The sequence below is a fragment of the Cricetulus griseus genome, chromosome 2, assembly GCF_003668045.3.
Source record: "Cricetulus griseus strain 17A/GY chromosome 2, alternate assembly CriGri-PICRH-1.0, whole genome shotgun sequence".
NCBI lineage: Eukaryota > Metazoa > Chordata > Mammalia > Rodentia > Cricetidae > Cricetulus > Cricetulus griseus.
This window is the reverse complement of record NC_048595.1, coordinates 419,081,282-419,102,950: the sequence shown is the minus strand read 5'-3', so window position 1 is coordinate 419,102,950 and position 21,669 is coordinate 419,081,282. Positions and strand designations below refer to the sequence as shown.

Here is a 21,669-nt window from a genome sequence, read left to right as displayed (position 1 = left end):
CAGAAGCTGTTCTGTTCTTGCCCCATGGCACATGTACACCCTCACTCATAAAATGCACGCACAAAACTAAGTTACTTAATACGTTTATTTTTTTGTAATTAAAACTTGAAAGAAATAAGCTGTCAGATGAGCACAAGGTCCAAGGCTAGCTTCCAGGTCACTTTGGAACTTGGGACTTGCTGTATGCAAGGCCTGGCCTGAATTCTGGATGCTCTTAGATCCCTTCCACAGCCTCCGCCTCCATGTCTGGTATTTGTAGCAACAGCATCCCTAATTCATATTCTCTCTGATTTGCTGCTGTAGTTTCTAGGCTTGCAGAAATCACTCTTTCTAACGCCTATCAGGTGGAGCGCAAGCTACAGATAACCGCTCAGCTCCAGCCTTCTGTCATGGAAAAGAGGCTCGTAAAGCAGGAGGTGAAAAGGCTGCTGTGAGTATCGCTGAGAATAACTTTCATTTCTGACCCTTGCATGCGGGACACTGTCACAGACAGTCTGGATGTTGGCAGGTGCACAAAAAGCTAAGGAGGGATCTCTCTGCTCCGCAGGAGAAAGCCAGCAGATGCTCTGGTCTCTGTCTCTGCCTGGCGGGCACATGTGGTGCAAGGCAGGATGCAGAATCTCTTAGGAAAAGGCTTCTGCATCAGCATTCACTTGCAAGGCACCCCCACAGCCTAGCAGGGCAGGATGTACCACTGAGAAGGGCAGCACTTACTGGCAAAAGGCATAGATGCCTAGATGTGGCCAGCATTTAAACCAGAGCCTCTGTTGCTTCTATGGCCAAGCTTAACAACCAAATAACCCACCTTCTTTTTCTTGACTTCTAAACTTTCATGACTAATAAAGAGAAGATCAAGTTTTCTATACATTTTCCCCTTCCCATTCAGTTTTGCTCCAGCCTGATACTTTAAAAAGGTTGATGTAAAAAATCACGGAGCATACAACAAGAAGAGGTCACATTTTATTTTGTACGTATTGTTGCTCCAACACTAATATGGTTTTTCTCATCAAAGATCTTGTCATAGATTCCACCAAATGTCCAAATGCCTATAAAGATGATTGTCTTCTACTTAATCTTTAAGAAATGCTGGAATAAACACATATGGAACTCTCTCGAGTTTACACACAAGTATTTGGAAGTCAATATAATAAGAAAAAACAAACAGTAGTTAAGAATGCCAACTCTGACAAGTGTAGTGATGTATGCCTTTAATCCCAGCACTATGGGAGGCAGAGGCCAGTGGATCTCTGCAAATTCAAGACTGGCTTAGTCTACAGAATTCTGGGACAGCCATGACTACATAGGGACCCTGTCTCAAATAAATAAATAAATAAATAAATAAATAAATAAATAAATAGATTTTCCTTGCTGACCATGCTAACTCCAGGCAGAATGCCCAATGCTAGTGTGTTCCATAGGAAACACTACAACAATATATTCTTTTATGTTATGGCCTTGTTTTTACACTTCTTAAAATTAATTTATTTTTTACATTCCAATCCCAGTTCCCCCCTCCCTCCTTTCCTCCTGCTCTCCCCACTCCCCGAGGGGTAAGGCCTCCCACATCATCTAGTTGAGGCAGGACCAAGGCACCTCTCCAACTCCACACCGCTGTGTCTAGACTGGGTATAGCCTCTTCTTAGAGTATAAGCACCATAGAAGGTGGTGTCTGCTTCTGTCTCCTGCTTGGATTAAAGACATGTACTACCACTCCTAGCAGGAAATCTTTTATTTTATACTATGGAGCTTAGCCCTCTTCTTGCAAAAAATCTTATCCGTGTGTTGACATTTTGCATTCTTCCTGCTTTCCAACGATGAGTTTAATATTAAGATTAATGTGATTTAAGTTCATTATGATTAGATGTTTTAAACCCGAAGCCTTTGGAGATCACTATCCAAGCTAAATTTGAATATTAACAGCTACTAGACCGTCAAAGACTTCCGTTGCATATTTGTTGGGGTAGGGGGAGGGATTGGGAAGAAAGCTTCTTTCTGAAGACAGAACCCTATATTGTTCCCCATAGCTCAATGATGCTCTCTTGCTTTTAAGGGGAGAGTATATTGGCATCAGACTTCGGGAAAATGAATTTGATCCAAAAGGAAGAGGTCAACTCACCTTTCTAGATGAGATGGTAAAGAATGTCATGCTGGTACAACTCCCATTGTGTTCTGTATGTAATACACACACACACACAAACAATCGCATCCACATGGGCACCCTGTCATCTTCCTTATGTTTTCCTTGCCCTAAGGTTGTCCCTGTGATTATGTTCACCCACCTAATAGAAAGCAAAAGAGAGTATGGAAATAAACATAGACGAGAAAAGATTTTAAAAACAAATGACTGAAAGATAAAAGGTTAACACACAATGTTAAAGTCCTTGGCAAAATTAGCAATAAGGTAGTTCTCAGCTATAATCACTTACCATCATTTGCATTATCGCAGTAAAGGCAAAGTGATACAGGACCCTCGAATCCTTTTCATTATTCATACTGAGTCCCGTTCACATGGAGCTCTGCTAGCTCACTACACAAACATTAGAGAAGAAACTACAGATTTAGTTCAAAATAAATCAGTAAACTCAGCTTGCCCACTGTGCATGGCTATCCTTGTGCTGAGAGGGATGTCTCTTTGCCTCAGTTTCTCTCTGTATAAAGCCAGGGCTTGTAATTAAGCCTGCCTCTCTGTGTGCACACACCACTCAGGAAGTTAACAGATCAGAACTGTGCTTCTCAAACTTTAATGAGGTTTTATTACAGAGCTATTTTGATTCTGGAGGTTGGGGGTAGAGCTGGGTACTTGTATTTCTAATGAACATGACCAGTGTGACTGGTCCAGACATCAAACTCTAGGTGAGATTTCAACAAATGACCGTGGTCCAAACCCCTTATTTATTATCTAAGTTGAAATTTTACTTTAGTCGGGTCCCTGGAGGGCATCATCACAAAATTAGAAATTCTTAGAACCTTAACCAAACCCAGACCAACCTTCACCTTTCTCAGTATGGGGATGGAAAGGAAATGTTGATAGTAAGCAGAACACATGCTTGCTAATAAGAGCTTACAGATGACCGGGAGGAAGGTCACCATTGGGATAAGAATCAGTTTTGTACTGGGTGTGAGGCTCTTCATCTGTCACCCAGTCAGGTCTATCTGGCCCATTGCTCATGCTATGTCCCCTGGAATGAGCATCTGCAGAAATCCCCCTTTCCTATAAACCTTAGTTCTGAAGATGCCTCCTCAGTGAAGCTTCCCAGGGTTGTTTCTATCTCCCCAGGTGAGCGTCACAGTGCCTCCCTCCTGTTTCCCACACTTCCTTGTCCCTTGGGAGTGCATTTCTAACACCAAACAGAATCAGAAAATGTTCACTGTAGCCTTACTTCTCCACTCTCTCCTTTTACCTTTGTAAAATTTAAGGAATGGGAGGCTCAACACTCATCAGTGCCTCACCCAAGAATATATGTGAGTCTTTGGCAATCACAGTGTAAGGCCACATACCCCAGTTGAGGATTCTTTCATTTCTGAACCACACAGGGCAAGTAACTGCTTAGCCAGAGCTAAAGTAAACGCCCGAAGATCTTGAAACATCTCTAGCTGAGCATCAGGCTATTTACAAATAAGGACCCCCCTCCCCTCCCCCCCCCTCCCCCCCCCCCCCCCCCCCCCCCCCCCGCCGCCGCCCCAGTTGGAACATGATAGAGGATGGGTTTAGTGATGCCATTGTCAGGGAAGTGTTTTGCTGATATCTGAACCCACACTCTTGCCCTCTGCTCTCTACTTCCGGCTTCCAGGCCCACTATGACTTAGCCATCAGTGTTGCTTGTCAGTGGCTACATCACTCAGAAGACTTAACTTGGCTCCAGTGGGAGAAACTGTAAGTTGGAATATGTTTGATGTTTTTATTTTTAATATACTTATTAAGTGTGGGTAGGGAGATAAGTGCGTACACGCATTTCTGTGAATGGATGTGGGTGTATACAGAGGTCAGAGGTCAATGTCTGTGTCTTCCTCTGTCACTTTTCATCTTAGTTTTTGAGATAGCATCTCTCTCCCACTGAAATCTGGAGCTCACCGCCAGCAAGCCTAGCTGGCCAGCCACCCCTAGGGAGCCTCCTCCTGCCCCCATCTCCATGTCCCCAGCACTAGGATTGCAGGCTGTGCCACCATGCCCAGATCTTTACATGGCTGATAAGGGAAGGTTCCAAACTCAGGTCCTCACGCTTGCACAAGACAAGCACTTTACATACTGAGCCATATCCACATCCCTTCTGGTTTTCCCTTTTAAAGAGTGACTCTCATTGATAGAGGAAGTTCCAGCCCTGTCTGTCATCTTCTTAAGGCACTCTGATCTAGAAACACAGGTCAAACTTCTTCCTCCAGCCAGAAGTCTGAAGACATGCTACAGCTGCAGCCCGAGGACATCATAGCTACGCTCACATGGTTTGTATTTCTAATCATTGGTTTCTGTCGAGTTAAAAAAAAAAAAAATCTTGTGTGGATGCTCTTTTCTGAGCAGTGTGACTTCACTGTATTATATACAAGCTGTTATTTTTAAATGGACAGTTCTGTACGTAAAGCCTGAAATTGCCTCCCAAGGACCGTCTTACACAGTTTCTGGATCATGTAAACAGCTAAGTGCTTGAGTCTGTGCGATCACTTCCTGTCCAAGATCAGCAGCATTTTCCTTCAAGTGTATCAAGCAACTCAGCAGCTGCATTCAACTGGTCAGAACAGGGAAATGAGAGGCCATCGAATAGCTCATTCCAAAGTCCAAATACTATCCTACGCTCCTGGCTCAAGGTCACAGTCAGGAATCGACAGTAATAAGCAGAAAATCCAGTTTGAACAACCTCAAGGAAGGAACAAGAGCAAGGCAGAAGGGCAGGGGTGGGGTGGGGTGGTGGTGGGGCACAAGAAATAGAGAAGACTAGGGGGGGGGGCAAGTTTGATTGCCTCTGTATATGAAAAGTTTGTGAATTGGATTGTTAGGCACAGTAATTCCAAACTCAGGGTGATGAGATGTCTCAGTGAGTAAAGAACTTGCCAACAAGCCTGACTGAGTTCAGTCACTAGAGCTCACATGATGGAAGGAGAGAACAAGTTCCCTCAAAATGTCTCCTAACCTTCACAGTTGCTCCACAGTGAAGCAAGCTCTCTCTCTCTCTCTCTCTCTCTCTCTCTCTCTCTCTCTCTCTCTCTCTCTCTCTCACACACACACACACACACACACACACACTATGATTTTTTAAACCTCACCTGATGCTACCAGGTCCTACCCCCCAGCCTCTTTCTTCTGGGTGGACACTATTAGGGTCAGCTCATTTGACAAGGTTCAGTCCAAACCAGGATGGATTTAAACAAACAACAAGCAGACATGACATGTGTCTCAGTTTCCTGATTTGTCTGGACATGGAACACACCAGCCAGACCCATTCCTAGAATCAACCAACCTCCCTAAAGCTGTGCAAGCTTCCTGTAAAGTAAGGCAGGCTCCCTCCAAGTAGACGATGAGAAGCGGAGAGGATACCTGCTAGCCAAGCCATAACCAGCCACCATGGGGCCAGTCAGCATTTGTGACAGCTCTATCGAAAACAGACAATAAGGAAAAATTCATCACTTTGTTGGAAGATTAAAAATTCAAAGTAAGTGTTACATCAACAGAAAATCAATCATATTACTCCTATTTAAAGTGTGGATAATGCCCAGCCATTGATGGTTACCTTTTTGATACCTTAGCAGGTATCAAAAAGAATAAGAAGCCTGGAAGACAGCTGGCTCTGTCAGCATTCACTGTTCGAGCAAGGGGACTTGAATTTGGTCCCCAGCACTCATATAAACTACTGGGCATGGTGGCTTAGATTTACAGTCACAGCACTGAAGAGGCAAAGAGGTGGATGGATCCCTGGTGTTTGCTGGCAGCCTATCCTTCTTGGTCCAGTGAGAGACCCTGACTCAAAAAACCAAGGTGGATGGCTCTGGAGGAATGACATCTGAGATTGGCCTCTTTTCCATCCGTATTTCCCCCTAGGAAAGTACCACTTCATGGCAGACCTGTGTATCCAAACAGAAGAGAGAGAGAAGCAGTGATCTTGTCATCTTATGCTGGAGTCTTAATGGTGAGGGAAAGAACACTGTATGCAGACATTCCATGTCTTTTTTTTTTTTTTAATTTTTCAAGGCAGGGTTTCTCTGTGTATCTCTGGCTGTCCTGGAACTTGCTCTGTAGCCCAGGCTGGCCTCAAACCCACAGAGATCCAGCTGCCTCTGCCTCCCAAGTGCTGGGATCAAAGGCGTGCGCCACCACCACCAGGCTTCATTCTATGACTTCTAAGCTCATTTTGGTACCAATGCATATTTATGTGTTTTCAATATTGATCCTAAATGCCTGGGATTTACTAAGAGTAGCATTTATGATTTTAAATGCATAATAAAAAATTTAGCTTCCATACCGTATTGCAAAAAATATTTATGGAAGAGAAGAAAAAAAGATATTAGTGTCTAGAAAACTTGTTTACACATTAATCTAGAAATTATAGTCTACTTGCTGTGCTGCCTCACACTGTATTAGACCCATTGGAGCAGCCGTAATTTTGTTTTTTAATAAAGAAAAAGCCACAATACAACAACACATTGTTTTTAATTTCACAGAACAGTATCCCAATTGAGAAAGTCCTTAAAATTTATGGGGCCTATTCCTCAGCCAATCCTGATTCTACCAAGGTAAGCCTGATATGAGACTTTTTTTTTTTTTTTTTTTTTTTTTTTTTTTTTTTTTTTTTTTTAGTTTTTAGTTTTTTTATTTGTTTTTCCAGACAGGGCTTCTCTGTGTAGACCTGGATGTTCTGCATCTCACTCTGTAGACCAGGCTGGCCTCAAACTCACAGAGATCTGCTTGACTCTGCCTCCCAAGTGCTGGGACTAAAGGCGTGCACTACTGCTGCCACCACCACCACCACAGGGAGATATGAGACAACTAATATACATGCTAGGGATTGAACTCTGGGCCCGTTTATGGGTATGCTAAGCAAGTGCTGTACCACTGACATATACTCCCAGCCCTTAGCTCATAGCTCTTTATGTCTATGTATCTGTGTCTGTGAGTATGTACATGTGTGTTGCTGGGGACTCTACTCAGAGTCTTCTACATGCTAAGCATCCGTTTTACCATTTAGCTGCATTCTCAGACCTTGGATGAGATTATTTAGCATATATATTCACATGACATATTTTCAGGCATCAGTTAAATAACAATTTTATGTCAAAAAGTAAAAACTGAACTAGTGAGATTGCAGCTCCTGCAGTAAATACTGATTCCCTGATTCAAATCCAAAAACTACGCAGTGGAAGGAGAAAACAAGCACACTCCTGCAGGCTGCCCTCTGACCTTTGCATGAAAGCTTGTGCCCACCATCCCCTGTTGTAGCCATCCATAGTAGGCCCAAGTTGCAGTGCCAATCTGTTGTAATCCGTCTTTGTGGGGCTTCAGTCAAATCCAGGTGACTTGCCAGGTTCGTACATGAGAGGGGGAGTGTGGATTGAGAAACGGCAGATAAAGACGCTAAGAAAAGACAGAGACACAGGCAATCCAGTGACTACTGGATGCCCCAAGTTTATTCTTCAACATTCTTAAGAACCCCAACCAAAAGGGGGACGTGGCAAAAGACTTCTTTATCATGTACAAGGAACAAACAGACTTCCTTAATTCTCCAAACATTTGGTAGCCACACCTTAGACTCAATTTCCTATTATCTGGCCTTGAGGGTCAAGAATAACCACACCTCAGACTAAGTGTTGTTATCTAGATAAAACATCCCTGACCAAGATCAAACATCCTACAGTAGCCACGAGTTTTGAGACAGGGTTTCTCTGTGGCTTTGGAGGCTGTCCTGGAACTAGCTCTTGTAGACCAGGCCGGTCTGGAACTCACAGAGATCCACCTGCCTGTGCCTCCTGGGTGCTGGGATTAAAGGCATGTGCCACCAATGCCCGGCTAATTCTAATTTTAATAAAGATAAAAACCAGATGCAGCTACATCTTGAGTCACACATGCTTGTAAAATACCCCCTTGTAAGTGGAGCAGTACATAGTAGCTGCCAGTGTGTTTTGTGGATGGCTGAGTCTGGCAGCAGAGAGAGCACTGGACTAGGAGTCCAGATCCCATTGTTTCTGCCCACTGTAACTTCTCACTGGTGCTTTCAGTACTGTGGACCTAGAAAGTCATACTCTGCCATTTGTTTGATTTATTCTACCATTCAGAATGAGGACCAGATCCATTAGGCTTATGCTCAAGCATAAAGACCCAGCTAATGGTGGCCACCTGCCTTTTCTCATTGACTTCCCAACTGCCAAATGTGTCCTAGGGACAAAATCACATCTGATTAAGACTCACAACTCTAAGCATCCAAACATTAAACAGCTAATCAAGTGTGTATATTATTAACACAATGCAAACTTGGCCTATCTGAGTAGCCAGTTCCCCGAGTGATTGCGGTTTGAGGAAGTAATGCTAGCAGCCCTTCCCCCCACCAGGAGCTCCTACCCACCCTTGCAGAATTGCAGGCTTGACTGCACCTGAGGACTTCTCTTCAACTTGGATGAGAAACCAGCAGGATCTCTCAGCAGCAATGTAGCATTTCAAAAATTAAACTGTAGGACCACTTTGGGGTTTAACATAACTTCAAAAGTAATGATTTTAATTAGAAGCTGGCATGGTTTAACAACAATATTGTCAAAGGTTCTTTAATTACCACTTCTATCGGAATGACCTTTGACTCCTTTGGATAAAATGTTGCCAAAGCAACAGCTGAAATAGTTTCTAAGCCAGAGTTTAAAACCTGGTGGAATACAAATCTGATTAGGATGAATTTCTGGCAACTGGAAACGACTTGGAACTGTGCAGTCTAGTGACTTTCTCTGAGACTCTCTGCTGCTCCCTGGTGATAGAAAGGCGCCAAGGCAGGTTCTGATCACTATCTGCGGTAGGCCTGATAGATGGCCATTTTTTGTTAATAAGGAATTTGGTTTTCTGTTTGTTTTGTTTTTCTGATGAGGAGTCTGAACCCAGAAAAGGTTCAATTAAAGCCTTTACATAAGTGTGGGATATTTACCACTGTCTTCACATACATATAAAATACCTAATTGAAAAATAATAAATCGTCCATGAGCCTATAAAGCAACTGATAAAAACATTCTTCAGCCTCATTTGACAGAAGGGGACAAAAGAAAGGAAGGCAGACAGAATAAAAGTGGGTGGAAGGAGAGAAGGGCACTGAACAAAGAACCCCAGGGCATCAGCTTTCCTCTGTCTTCCCACAGCTCACCCCATTTTAAGAGCCAGCATTCAAATCTGTCCTAAGCAACCCTCATAACTCCGTAGGCAAAGCAGACATGGCCCAGACCCAGACCCATGCCCTCCTAGCTGCATGCCTCCCATTAGTTATTTTTCCCTGATCTCAAGTTCCCTATGTGTAAGTAAGCCTGAGGTCACGCCCCCAACCACACCAGGCTGTTCTGGGGATTAAGTGGGACCGTGCATATCGATTACATGATGGCCCGAGGAGAGCCTTCCATACTGTTACCATTACTGCTAAGCCCACCCTGCTGGAGACACCAGCCTCTTCCCAGTAGGTGGCTCTTCCAGGGTCTATGTTTTTTGCAGTGCTTTGATTAAAGACAGGACCTTGTGCCTTCTGCACCTCCTAGACATGCACACTATCTCTGAGCTGCATCTTGAGTCTTGTGTGTGTGTGTGTGTGTGTGTGTGTGTGTGTGTGTGTGTGTGTGTGTGTGTGCGCGCGCGCGCACCTGTTTTTGGAGACCCAAAGTTGACATCGTGTGTCCTCTTCAATCACACACCTTTGATTTTACTTTGCATGTTTATGTGTGTGGGGGGGCATCTTGGGTATATGCATATTTGCATGCCCAAGTGTGCAAATGCATGTGGAAGCCAGAGGCTGTTGTCAGGCCCTCAGTCACTCTCCTCTTTGTTTATTGAGGTATGGGCTGTCGCTGGGTGAGAGGGAGTTGAGACCTCTGAGTTGTTTTCTCTATGTGTTTCTGTTGAACAGCCTGGATGTACGTGTCTAGGAAGTTGCTAAACTACGGAGTATGAGCTTGCTCAACACTCCCATGAAGCCAGTTGTTTTCCAAAGTGATTGCACTGTTCTATAAGCAGTGTATGCTATCTACACAGATATTTTCAAAACAGAGAGAATGTGTAAATTAGTAGTTCACTTCGGACTTTGTTATGGATTTGTTTGTTTGAGAGTGAGTCTCCTAGCACAGGATGACCTCAAACTCATGGAGAAGGAAAGGACGACTTTAAACTAGTGATCCTCCTGCCTCCATCATCTGTGGCTTTAATTCATATTCTGATCACCAATCAACAACTATGTATATTTCCTCTTTGGGAAAGGACCTATTAAGGTCATTTGTCTGTCTTTCTGATGAACTGTCCTTCTGTCTCCATCTTTCTGTCTCTCCCCACCCCCAGAAAGTCAGAGCTTTTGGGGAAACTACTATAGAACAGCATCAATAGGCTTCCTCAATAATTTGTAAAGTTTTTCACGACCATAAAAATGTTCTGAAACATATTTTTGCCACATTTTCAGAGCTCCCTGGGTATGTGCTAGCAACCCTTCCAGACAACATGCCTGGTTTCGAACTTTGGTAAACTTGATAGCTGGCTGTATAAGACTCTGTCCAATTGTTTTGACACCAAGGGTCGGAGTCCAGCCCTCTCCCCACACACTTCCTGTCTTGATGAAGTCATAACAATATTTGTATTTATTTAAAATATATTTATATCATTTCACCTCTCCCTTGCCTCCTTCCTAACCTTCCTCCTCCTCCCACTATTCTTTCCCTTTTATTGTTGCTATAGCAACAAGACTGCTTCAGCCTGATAGGCAGGAGATAAAGACATGACCCTTACCTCCTCCTCCCTTGTGCGTCCTCTCCCTGTCTTCTTTGGATCAGTGCCTGCATGCCTTAACACAACCTCATCTTCCCTCAGCTTGAAGAAACTTCTGCTGACTGTGCTGTGGCATTTAGCAAGCTCATGGACTAACATGTGATTAATATAATCCTCTAACAGAGAGACGATGAGAACAGACTCAGAGTTAAAACACGATTAACTCCAGGTTAGGAACCAAGCATCACCCTACTTTTATAACAATCCTTCAAATAAACCACACAGGAAGCTAAATGGATTGCTGGTGTGAGTCATAGATTATCAGGACTCAAGGAACTTCATCATATAATCAGGCTGGCAGTGACCTGTGCAAATCTCAGTTCTGTCTGCCCTGGGGCAGGAACACTGGAGCCCGATAAATACCTGCTATTTTGGTTTTGTTTTTTTTATCCAGGATAGCACAGGAGCCTATTTCCCTTTCCTTATGCCTGACACACAGCAGCCATAATTACCAATCTCTATCTGAAGCCTCTTTTCCAGTTAGTTTTTGTGCCAGAAGGTCATCTTTCGAAACGGGTATTCTAGTTTGTTTCCTGTTGCTGTAATAAAGAAACCTGATAATCTAAGAGATAAAGGGTTTGACTCTCAGTTTCAGAGTATAGTCCATCACTGTGGGGATGTCAAGGAGGCAGGAACTTGGAGCATTTGAAGGTCACAATATATCCACAGTCAAGCAGAGAGCAATGAGTTAATGCATGCTCAATAGCATTTAGCTTGCTTCTTCACTGTTATACAATCCACTATCCCTTGCTAAGGAATAGTGCCTCCCACAGTGGGGACAGTCTCCCAAACTCAATTAAGGTAGCAAAAAAAGACTCTATGGACTATAGTGGGAAATTACCAACACGGAGTCAGGTAGAAATATAAGGGTATTTAATAGGGAAAAGCCTTACTTACAGGGCTACCTAGCCAGCCGGCGTGGCAGCGGTCTGTTCGCAAGCCCAAAAGAGAGCCCGAAAGCAAAAATGCAGTCACCCTACGTCCCCTGACCACGCCCTTGCAAGCTTGTGACGGCATGGTCAGGCACACCTGTAGCCAGCCCCTAAGTAGGCGTGGCTACTGCTTCCCCTACAATGGACCCTCACAGGCCAACCCAATCTAAACAATTGCTGACTGAGTTCCCCTCCTACATGAGACTTGACAATCAAAATTAACCATCACAGCTGGGCATTGGTGGTGGCGCATGCCTTTAATCCCAGCACTCAGGAGGCAGAGACAGGCTGATCTCTGTGAGTTCGAGGCCAGCCTGGTCTCCAGAGCAAGTGCCAAGAGAGGCTCCAAAGCTACACAGAGAGACCCTGTCTCAAAAAAAAAAAAAAAAATTAACCATCACAATAGGTTCTGTGCTTCCTGAAGGGAGAGGTCAAAGTTTATGTTTATGCTCAGTTCTTTGTGTCACTAACGTAATTAAATGTACATAATTTTAAGTGTACACAAAGCACAAAAGGAAGAAGAGTTGCTAGTGTGTACTTGTGGGATGCGTGTGTACGCATTCATGCGTGTGTGCACACACGCATAAGTGTGCAGCATGCAGGGGTGTGCATTGAGTGTGAAGGCTGAAGCTGACGTTGGGCATCTTCCTCAGTGGATCTCCACCTTACGTTCTGGTGCAGGGGCTCTCCCTGAAGCTTCAGTTACACTGTCGGGCCAGCAAGCCCCAGGGCCGCTCCTATCACCTCCTTCCCTGCATTGAGATTCTAAGTGTGTACTTCCACACTAGCTTTTGCACACAGTCAAAGAGATTCCCACTCTGAAGCGTTAATCTGATTAATCTTAATCGATAAAAACCTGGGAGTCAGATATGGGGTAAAAATCTTGGAAGATCAGAGAACCGGGAGTAGTTGCCAGTTGCTTACCCTTGTGCTAAGTCAGAGTTGGGCTGTGAATGAGGAACGCTAAAGATGGATTGAGATAAAGGGGTGCTGGATCTGTAACATTCCAACTCTACATAATCATAATGTCGGCCTTGCAGCATCTCACTTGCTGTTCAATCCGTGCTTCCTGTATGGTACAACAGGAATTCTATAGATACAGGGGAATATGGCTCATTCCTCACATATATCACAAGTCTAAAAATCGCTGCGCTCACAGACTCCATCTAGGTCTCTGCTTAGCCCTCCCTGTGTTGTAGACTTCAGCCTGGTTGTGTAACACAATCGCTGGAGTGTCTTCCGTGACAACTCTGCTGCAGACTCTAGAAGGTGAAGAGTTCTTTTCCTCCCTAAGGAAATGTGTCCTGAGTCTCACAGAGCACACTGTTCTGTGCATCACAGGCAAAAGCTTCCTTGTGTAGTCACATTTAGCTGGAAGGGCGGACTGAGGACACAGATTTCTATCTGGATGACAGCATGTCTAAATGTCCCCAAAAGGAAAAAAAAAAAAAGATAAAGATAAAGATGATTCTTGGGAGGCTACTAGAAACCTCTGTCACATTTCCTAGGCCACATGAGGCATGAAGTTAGATCACTATGTTGTGAACGAAATCAGTTATTTCTTTTTTGGGGGGGGGGCGGCGGGGCAGTTAAGGCAGGGTTTCTCTGTAGCTTTGGAGGCAGTCCTGGAACTAGATCTTATAGACTAGGCTGGTCTCTAACTCACAGAGATCCACCTACCTGTGTGCCTCCCGAGTGCTGGGATTAAAGGCGTGTGCCACCACTGCCCGGTGCTGTCAGGTATTTCTAATTCTGCATTTGCAGGTTGAAGGGTTTTCAGCCCTTAAAGAACACTCCTTAGCAATGATCAGAGTAGGTGACTGCACCTCTCCTGCAATCAGAAACACTGCTGTCTACAATTCACCATGTGTCAATATGGAGATAAGAGGAGAAAACAATGTGACCCATCTCATCAAACTCCCAGAGCTTACAGGATCTGTATGAAGGTCAGCATAGCCAATGAAACCATACACAGAAAAAGGGAGATTATATAGTCAACCTCTCCTGCATGTAAATGCTAAAATTCTCAAAAATAAACTATGTTCACTGAGGAAAGGAGAAAAAGATGTCTTACCATTTTTTACTATCATGTGTACCATGTGTGTATGTGTATTTGTGTGTGTACACATATGCATGTTTGTGTACATACATATATGTGCAGAGACCAGAGGTCAATGTTGGGTGTCATCCTCAATCGATCTCCACTTTGTTTTTTGAGACAGGATCTCACTGAACCTGGAGCTCATCACTGCTGGCCTGGCTGGCCACTGAGCTCTAGAGGGCCATAGCACTGGTGTTACAAGAGTGTTCCACTACCTGAGGCTTTTAGGTGGGAGCTGGGGTTCTAAACTCAGGCCCTCATGTGTGTACAGTGGTCATTTTGACAACTGAGCAATTTCCTTCACCCAAGAAATATGTTCTGAGAAAAGCACTTGATATTTTCCTTTAGAAAAATGTACAGCTTTGGAATTTAGGTGATGATGTGCCCACCTGTGCTTATGGACAGTCACAAATGTCCTACTGTGGGACAGGAAGTTGATGATGGGGAGTGTGTGTGTGTGTGTGTGTGTGTGTGTGTGTGTGTGTGTGTGTGTGTAAATTTCCTACATAATCCCCTGTAAACCTAAAATTACTGTTTAGGTCAAAGTTAACAATTTAAAAAAAATTAGTTAAGGTAATCCTTGTGTTATTTTTTAATCACAATAAACTAATATTTAACAAAGCAAGATAATCAATAACTTCTTTAACCTGTTAAAGTATATTTCAAAATATATGACAAACATCATATGTAATAGCAGTATCTTCCTTGGAGTAAGAACTAGATCAGTGGCTGGAGACATGACTCAGGCATAAAGCTTCCAGAGGCCCTGAGTTCAATTCCCAGTAACCACATGGTAGCTCACCACTGTCTACAGTGGAATATGATACCCTCTTCTGGTGTGCAGGCAAATATGAAAACAAAGCACTCTTACACATAAATAATTCTTTGGAGCTGGAGAGATGGCTCAGCAGTTAAAAAACATTCGCTGCTCTTCTAGTGGACCTGGGTTAAATTCCCAGTCCCCACATGGCAACTCAAAACTGTCTGTGACTCCAGTTTCAGGGCACCTGACACTCTTATATGGACATACATAAAAGACATACATATTCAGGCAAAATACCAATGAACATAAAATAATAATAATAATAATAATAATAATAATAATAATAATAAGTATATTGATAGTACTTGCTGTCTTCCTTCCTATTTAATATTACATTGACAATCTTTGCTACCAGAAATAATTAAGGGTCAACAGAAATACAAAAAAAACTGTCATTCTTTAAAATGACATAATGGATACTTTGAAAGCCCAAAAGAATCACACTATTTATTAATAAGTGGGGTTAGCAAAGTTGCTGGATGCAGAATCAGTGTAAAACCTTAATTCCTTTCTATAAGCCAGGAATATAGAGAAAACAAAGCATAGACAGATGATATTGACTATAAAGTAAAGAGCAGACTTAGGAAAAAAACTAACAGAATCTGCATAAGGTTTCTGCACTGCAAACTCCAAATGCTGTTGATATTAGAAAAGGACTGAGTGGAAAGATACAGCGTTCATGGATTAGAACACTCGTGATTGTGAAATTCTCTACCCTCCCCACAAAGTAAGCCAGAAACGAACTCACCCCAGAAAGCTAGCTCTCACCCCCCCCCCAATATCCTTCATCCCTCAGCCCAATTCTCTTTTCACATACTGTCAAACAATGATCAAATCGATAGGAAGCAAAAAAGCCAAGAGTAGACAATCTTGGAAAAGGATGTCAAAGCTGGGAGGTAGCTACCTTGGATACTGGGCCTACTGTTGAACTGTGGGGCAGCACAGATGGGGTAAGCACTGGCCAAATGACCATGAACCAGAATGTAGAGCCTGGCAGCAAAGCCACACCGTCCAGTCCCTGGACTTTGGACAAAGGTAGCACAATGTGCATGAGGAAGATGAGCTGTCAGCTCTTGTCCTGCCTCTCACACCGTGAACAAAAGTCCTTCCCGAAGGACTGTGGATTCTCATGTGAAAGACAAAAGCAAGAAAGCCATCAGAGGAAGTGCATCTTTTTTTTTTATGATGGGAGTGAATCAAGGGCCTTTGCATGGCAGACAAGCATTCTTCAACTTTAGAATTTAGTTTAGAATTTTAAAACAGACTCTGACACTCAAGTGCTTTAAAACTTCCCAGGGGGAATAAGCCTCGCCCAGGCCAAGCCTCCTAATTGGTTATATAATACAAAGTAGTCAGTCCTGGATCATATACATGCAAGCCTACTAAATGGACCCATCGGGTTGTATTGGTAGATTTATGCCTTTATATATTACATATGACAATAATAATAAAAAACGAGGCCATCAGTTAGAGACGGAAGGGCATGGGAGAAGTTACAGGGAGGAGGGAGAATGGAGGAAGTGATACAATTATATTTTTTATTTAAAAAGGTTACTAATAAAGTTAAGAGCATATTTAAAAAGCACTCCAGTGGCATAAGTAGCAATGGCCAGCCTATACTGTACATTGGTTTGTGGGGACAGGGCGTAGCAGGTAAGAGCATGATGTTAGGGCAAGTTCCTCACTCGGACAAGGGAATACTTGAGTTCCACAGAAAAGACCAGGCAGGAGCCTAGGGCAGAAAAGTGACTATGCCAGGAGAGGGCATGTGAGGAATGTCCAGTGCAAAGGGGACTTCTGTGTTACGGGAATCAAGCACAGAGCAGAGGCTGTAAATGAAGACCACATTCACCTTCCTTTTGGATGCTTCATCAATACACCAGGACTCCGGGTTGACGAGACACACCACGTGCTGTAAGTAGCAAGTGCTCCCCACACGAGGCTCACACAGCTGTAAAACAGCACTGTCTTCTTCCAGGTCTCCCAGGCTCTGTTGCCCCGCCGCTCCTTGCACCCTTTTGCCATGTTGACAGCACCCAACGCAGCAGAGTGCAACTACAGACAGAGTAAGTCTGCTTCCTTCTGGCCGTGGAGAAAGTTAACTAGGAGATGGGCCCCACCCAGTGAGGTTCAATGATAACACTGACTAGATTTCTGTATGGTGAGATTAAAAAAACATCAGGATCCTTCATAACTTGATGGTCCCCTCCCCTATATTACCCTAACCAGAAAGGTTTATTTCTTAGTTCCTTTGGTGAGATGGGCAATGCAGTCCAGAAAGGCAAGATCTAACTAACAGAGCAGTGAACACATTTTTCTAAAGTTTTATACTCTGATGTGGTTACTCTCCATGTCTGCAGGTGTCAAGTTGAGGAGAGGAGCAATGACTAAAAAAGCCTCCAGCAGCTCTACAAAGAAAGCAATGATTCAGAATGGCAATCTGGGGAAAGGTGCTCATACACACAGCTCAAAAACAAAGTATGTCTAAACAGGATGCTGTGGGATAACTGTCTATATTGTGTTGGACGTTGAGTATTGGCATTCAGGGTTCTGGTTGTGAATACAGAGTCCATTACTTCTCAGCTGCATGGTTTTGAATAGGTTATGTAACGAGAGGGGGCGGGGGGGGGGAGAGGTACCCATCTCTTTTTTCAATTTTTAAAAGTAATTTATTTATTTATTTATTTATTATATATACAATATTCTTCTTCCAGGTATATCTGCACACTAGAAGAGGGCACCAGATCTCATAACGGATGGTTGTGAGCCACCATGTGGTTGCTGGGAACCGAACTCCGGACCTCTGGAAGAGCAGTCAGTGCTCTTAACCTCTGAGCCATCTCTCCAGCCCCGGTACTCATCTCTTAAAGTCATCGATTAATCAGGATTATGGATGAGTAGTTAGAATGGTATGTGGTGAAGCCTAAATAAAGATTAGCCACGATTAGCTTTCAACACTTGAAAATTACTCTTCAGAAGTGGATGGGTTGTCTTTCAGTTTGTTCAGATAGGGTGGCTTACTTTAGTGTCTACACATACAATGTTCTGGATGAGAATTCTATCACAAGGAGAATTTTGTCTTTTCTTTCTTGGCATCTCCCAAATCCTGCCCTTTCATTTTCCCTATCCATCCAGTCCTCCACTGTTATGGAGAAGAATTTAAAGACTAATCAGAGATGGATAGGGCTGGGAGGAAAGTAGAAAGATTATGTTGCAGTTGTCATTGTCATGATAGTTACTACAGCTCTGGGGTCTCAACCATAATATACAAGGTGAAAATAAATTAAACAGAAGACAGAAAGGCCAACTTGGTCAGTGTAAGTCAGTGTAAGTCTTAGTTAAATTTCTTTTCTTTTACTTTTTCACAACTGTGATTTAGTTGGTTGAGGAGCAGAGTACACAGACATTTCAATTCTTAACACACATATCCAAACTCTGGAGTCATACTCTGTGTTCACATACCCAAAAGAGCTACATGTTGTTTCTCTTTGAACTTATTCCAGTGATGTTTTTAAAACTCTCAGCTATTCTGGGAAACTTGGAAGGATTTCTTTTTATTCTACTGGTAGCTTCTTTTAATCAAAATGAATATGAACAACGTTTCCCGGGAAAGCTAATCTTTCTGCGCTTTCCTATAAAACAAAGAGTATTATGTCCCTTCCTGGGTTGTTTCAACAACTAAATGAACTAATGTATGTATAAAAACTCAGGGAAAGCCGAGCAGTGGTGGCCAGATCTCTGTGAGTTCGAGACCAGCCTGGTCTACAAGAGCTAGTTCCAGGACAGCCTCCAAAGCCACAGGGAAACCCTGTCTTGAAAATCCCCACCCCCCCAAAAAAAAATCACCAAGATCACACCCAGCAGAAAGACACCTGTCTCTCTCTTCCCATTCCCAGAGAACCCACAGCACTGTGGAAGGAAGCCAAATAGAGAGAGGAGAGTTTAAACTTAAATCCAAAGTAATATAGACAAAAAACCTAAAACAATATGCTAACAGCACAGAGCTGGAAAATGGTTTAGGTTGGGTAATGCTAGTCCAAAGAAGTTTGACTTTAATAATTTTTAAATTTAATTTGGGAATAATTCCACGCTTAAAGGAATGTTGCCATAGTACAAAGGACACAGGTTCACCATCTATCGTTGCTGTTTGTTCTACTAGCTTTTTATGTCTTTCTCGTTATCTCTTCTCCTTTCTGTCTTTTTGTGTATACAGATATTGGTAACGTTTTCTGAGCTGTTAAAACTTGTACATACCCTATCAACTTACCCCGTATATTTTACTTTGTAGTTCCTAAAAGCAAAGTCATTCTCTCTCTCTCTCTCTCTCTCTCTCTCTCTCTCTCTCTCTCTCTCTCTCTCTCTCTCGGTTTTTCGAGACAGGGTTTCTCAGTATAGCTTTGGAGCCTATCCTGGCACTCGCTCTGGAGATCACGCTGGCCTCGAACTCACAGAGATCTGCCTGCCTCTGCCTCCCAAGTGCTGGGATTAAAGCAGCCCGGCTGCAAAGTCATTCTCTTAAGTAACCAATTATTAACCCCAAAAATCTAAAACATTGCTACTTTTATCTAAGCTATCACCCAAATAATTTTTTCACTTGTCCAAATAATGCCCCCTTTAAAGGATCCAAAATGAGATCACATACTGCAGTCAGTTGAGAAAAAGAATTCATTTTCAGATATTTCAGAATTGCTCCATGGGAATTCTTTTACGTCTGCATGGATCTAACCCATCTCTGTTGGTACCTGATGTTTGACCTTAGCTCTGTATCAGTAGAAAGCGAGTGTATATGTCTGTGTTATACCGATGTGCTTGGTACCAAAACCATCCTTTCCTTCTGCAGGTCTCTTAGAGATGAGAACTAGTGTCATGGATGCGGATCAGAGCCTCTGGGAGCAGACAGGAAGCTCCGCCGTAGAGCTGCAGTTCCTCATCAGCACACTCTCTCCCTGCAGTTAGCTATTGCTGCAGACAGCATTGACCATCATGTTTGCCCTTGAGTCTTTTTCTCTTGGAAGCATATTGCATATATATTTTGGCAAAAGGAAAAATGTCTATATCCTATGCTACTTCATTATATACCCGGAAGACTGCTGGAGCATTCAGAGGGGGTTCGCTGTTTCTGGATAGGGTGAGACATTCTGATTTTGATACACGTTTTTAGCAAACGTAGCATTAAACACTGCATAGAATCATGGAGAAGGAGGTGGTTTTCCAAAGTTTAGACCCCAAATAAAACTGATTTCTCATTAGCATACTTTCAAGTAGAGAAAATGTAAACTCATTCCATTTCAATAAAGTTTGAAAAGAGAAATGGGTGCTGGCTTTCTCTCGGTAGAACATGGTGACCCTAAGGAAAGAAAATGTGCTGCCTTTTCAGGGGCCTTTCCAAAAATTCGATAAGGCACATTTTGGTTTAACTAGTCTGCAGTTACACCTTCATCAGACCAATGTCAGGACATCATACCTCCTCTTTCTTAAGGACTAGGCCGGCCATCTTTCTGCAGAATAGTCTTAGTGCCACATGCAAAGTCAGGTGCGTTTGTTGAAAACAGTGGTGTGCTCCCACGTGAGGTTGTGGCTGGGGAGGTCAGTGTGGGCCTTCCTACATGGTGCTTCATCACAGTTGTACTTGATGCTGGGAACACAGGATGGATGCAGAGGAGGCCTGTGATCCTTTGCCAAGGCTCCAGCTGCCGGGGACTCTGCCCGATTTGATTCTGTAAAACCTTGCTGGCTGTGAGAAGACACTCCTCGATGTCTGTGCTTCTGCCAGCCGCACACATCATGTGAGTGATGGCTGAGGATTTTCATGCAGACATTGTGCCTGTATTGCTAACTCTAGTTGGGTGTCTTTTTAGAGTCCCCTCATGGGCATGAAGCAAAATTATGTTTGACTTCACTTACTACAAATGAATGGGGTGGGATAACAGAGACTAATCCAAGGTTTGAGCATCCTCCATCCCTGCAATTGAAAAGCACTCTAAGTCAGCTGGCAGCAAAGAAGAAAGTTCTGATGGAGGTTATCCTGGCTCAGGGAAACTAACATTCCGGTGAGGGAAAACCAGACAGACCATAGCACTGGTTTTAAGAACAAAAAGTAGTAACCCTGAAAAAAGGGTGGTGTCAGGAAGAAGGGAAAAGTCCTATGTCATTTCCTGATAAGAGTGCCTCAGATTGTTGGAAGAGCTATTAATTTTAGACCAAGAAGTGTTTGATCTCATATAAGTATGTATATGTGTATATATATGTATGCTTTTAGCCATTAACTCAAATATCACACATTTAAAAATTGACTTTACTACTCTCATGCACTGAATTTGCAATATATATTTATAGTAGAAAATAAAAGAAATTTTAAATTCAAAAGGAAGAAATAATACGGGGGCCTATATATACCTTACCATTCCTTGATAGCCATGGTTGACATTTTAGTCTCTACAAGTTCTAACCTTTTTATCCTAAACATATGCATTTAAAAAAAATCAAATCTGTATCATACAGATAAAGACAAGAAACTTTCTCAATTGCAGAAGTTTTGTTTGTTTTTCTGCTGCCCCTTGGTGCCTCAGGGTGCTTCCGGAACTCATATGATTCTCATGAGCTTCCCACAAATGGAAGCGCCGACCTCCATCTCAGCACTTTCTATAGGCAAACATTGCAAAATGCTGGGTATGTAATGTATTTCTAGAGAGCTGCATAGGATGAGAAGCACGCCCTTTGTCTCCAAGATCATAATGGCTCTGCTGACTTTAATTCCTTTCACTGGAGTTAGTGAGGACAACTCGAAAATGCCAGAGAGAATGAGAGCCCCCTACCCCATGATCCCAAATGAAAAAGCGAG

At 43.1% G+C, this 21,669-nt stretch overlaps 1 protein-coding gene across 2 annotated transcripts; it reads left to right on the top strand.

Moving 5' to 3' along the window:
• Positions 1–389: 389 nt before the first annotated feature.
• Positions 390–18,029, top strand: CUNH2orf80 (chromosome unknown C2orf80 homolog). Of its 2 annotated transcripts, none has more exons than XM_035439236.1 (8): positions 390–430; positions 2,051–2,132; positions 3,792–3,874; positions 6,029–6,116; positions 6,649–6,720; positions 16,807–16,894; positions 17,189–17,306; positions 17,927–18,029. In XM_035439236.1, the coding sequence occupies exons 1-8, from the start codon at positions 390–392 to the stop codon at positions 18,027–18,029; spliced, it is 675 nt and encodes a 224-aa protein (XP_035295127.1). The 2 variants fall into 2 exon arrangements, with proteins under 2 accessions (XP_035295127.1, XP_035295126.1); XM_035439235.1 differs by having other exon boundaries at positions 2,051–2,150.
• The last annotated feature ends 3,640 nt before the right edge of the window (positions 18,030–21,669 follow it).

What these genes read in the sequence shown, in the direction of transcription:
- CUNH2orf80 (XM_035439235.1), top strand. Translation starts at nt 390, where the DNA reads ATGGAAAAGAGGCTCGTAAAGCAGGAGGTGAAAAGGCTGCT. An exon ending in TGGTAAAGAATGTCATGCTG is followed by an intron (nt 2,151 to 3,791) that starts GTACAACTCCCA and finishes TCCGGCTTCCAG; the next exon opens with GCCCACTATGACTTAGCCAT. An exon ending in ACACACAGCTCAAAAACAAA is followed by an intron (nt 17,307 to 17,926) that starts GTATGTCTAAAC and finishes TTCTTGGCATCT; the next exon opens with CCCAAATCCTGCCCTTTCAT.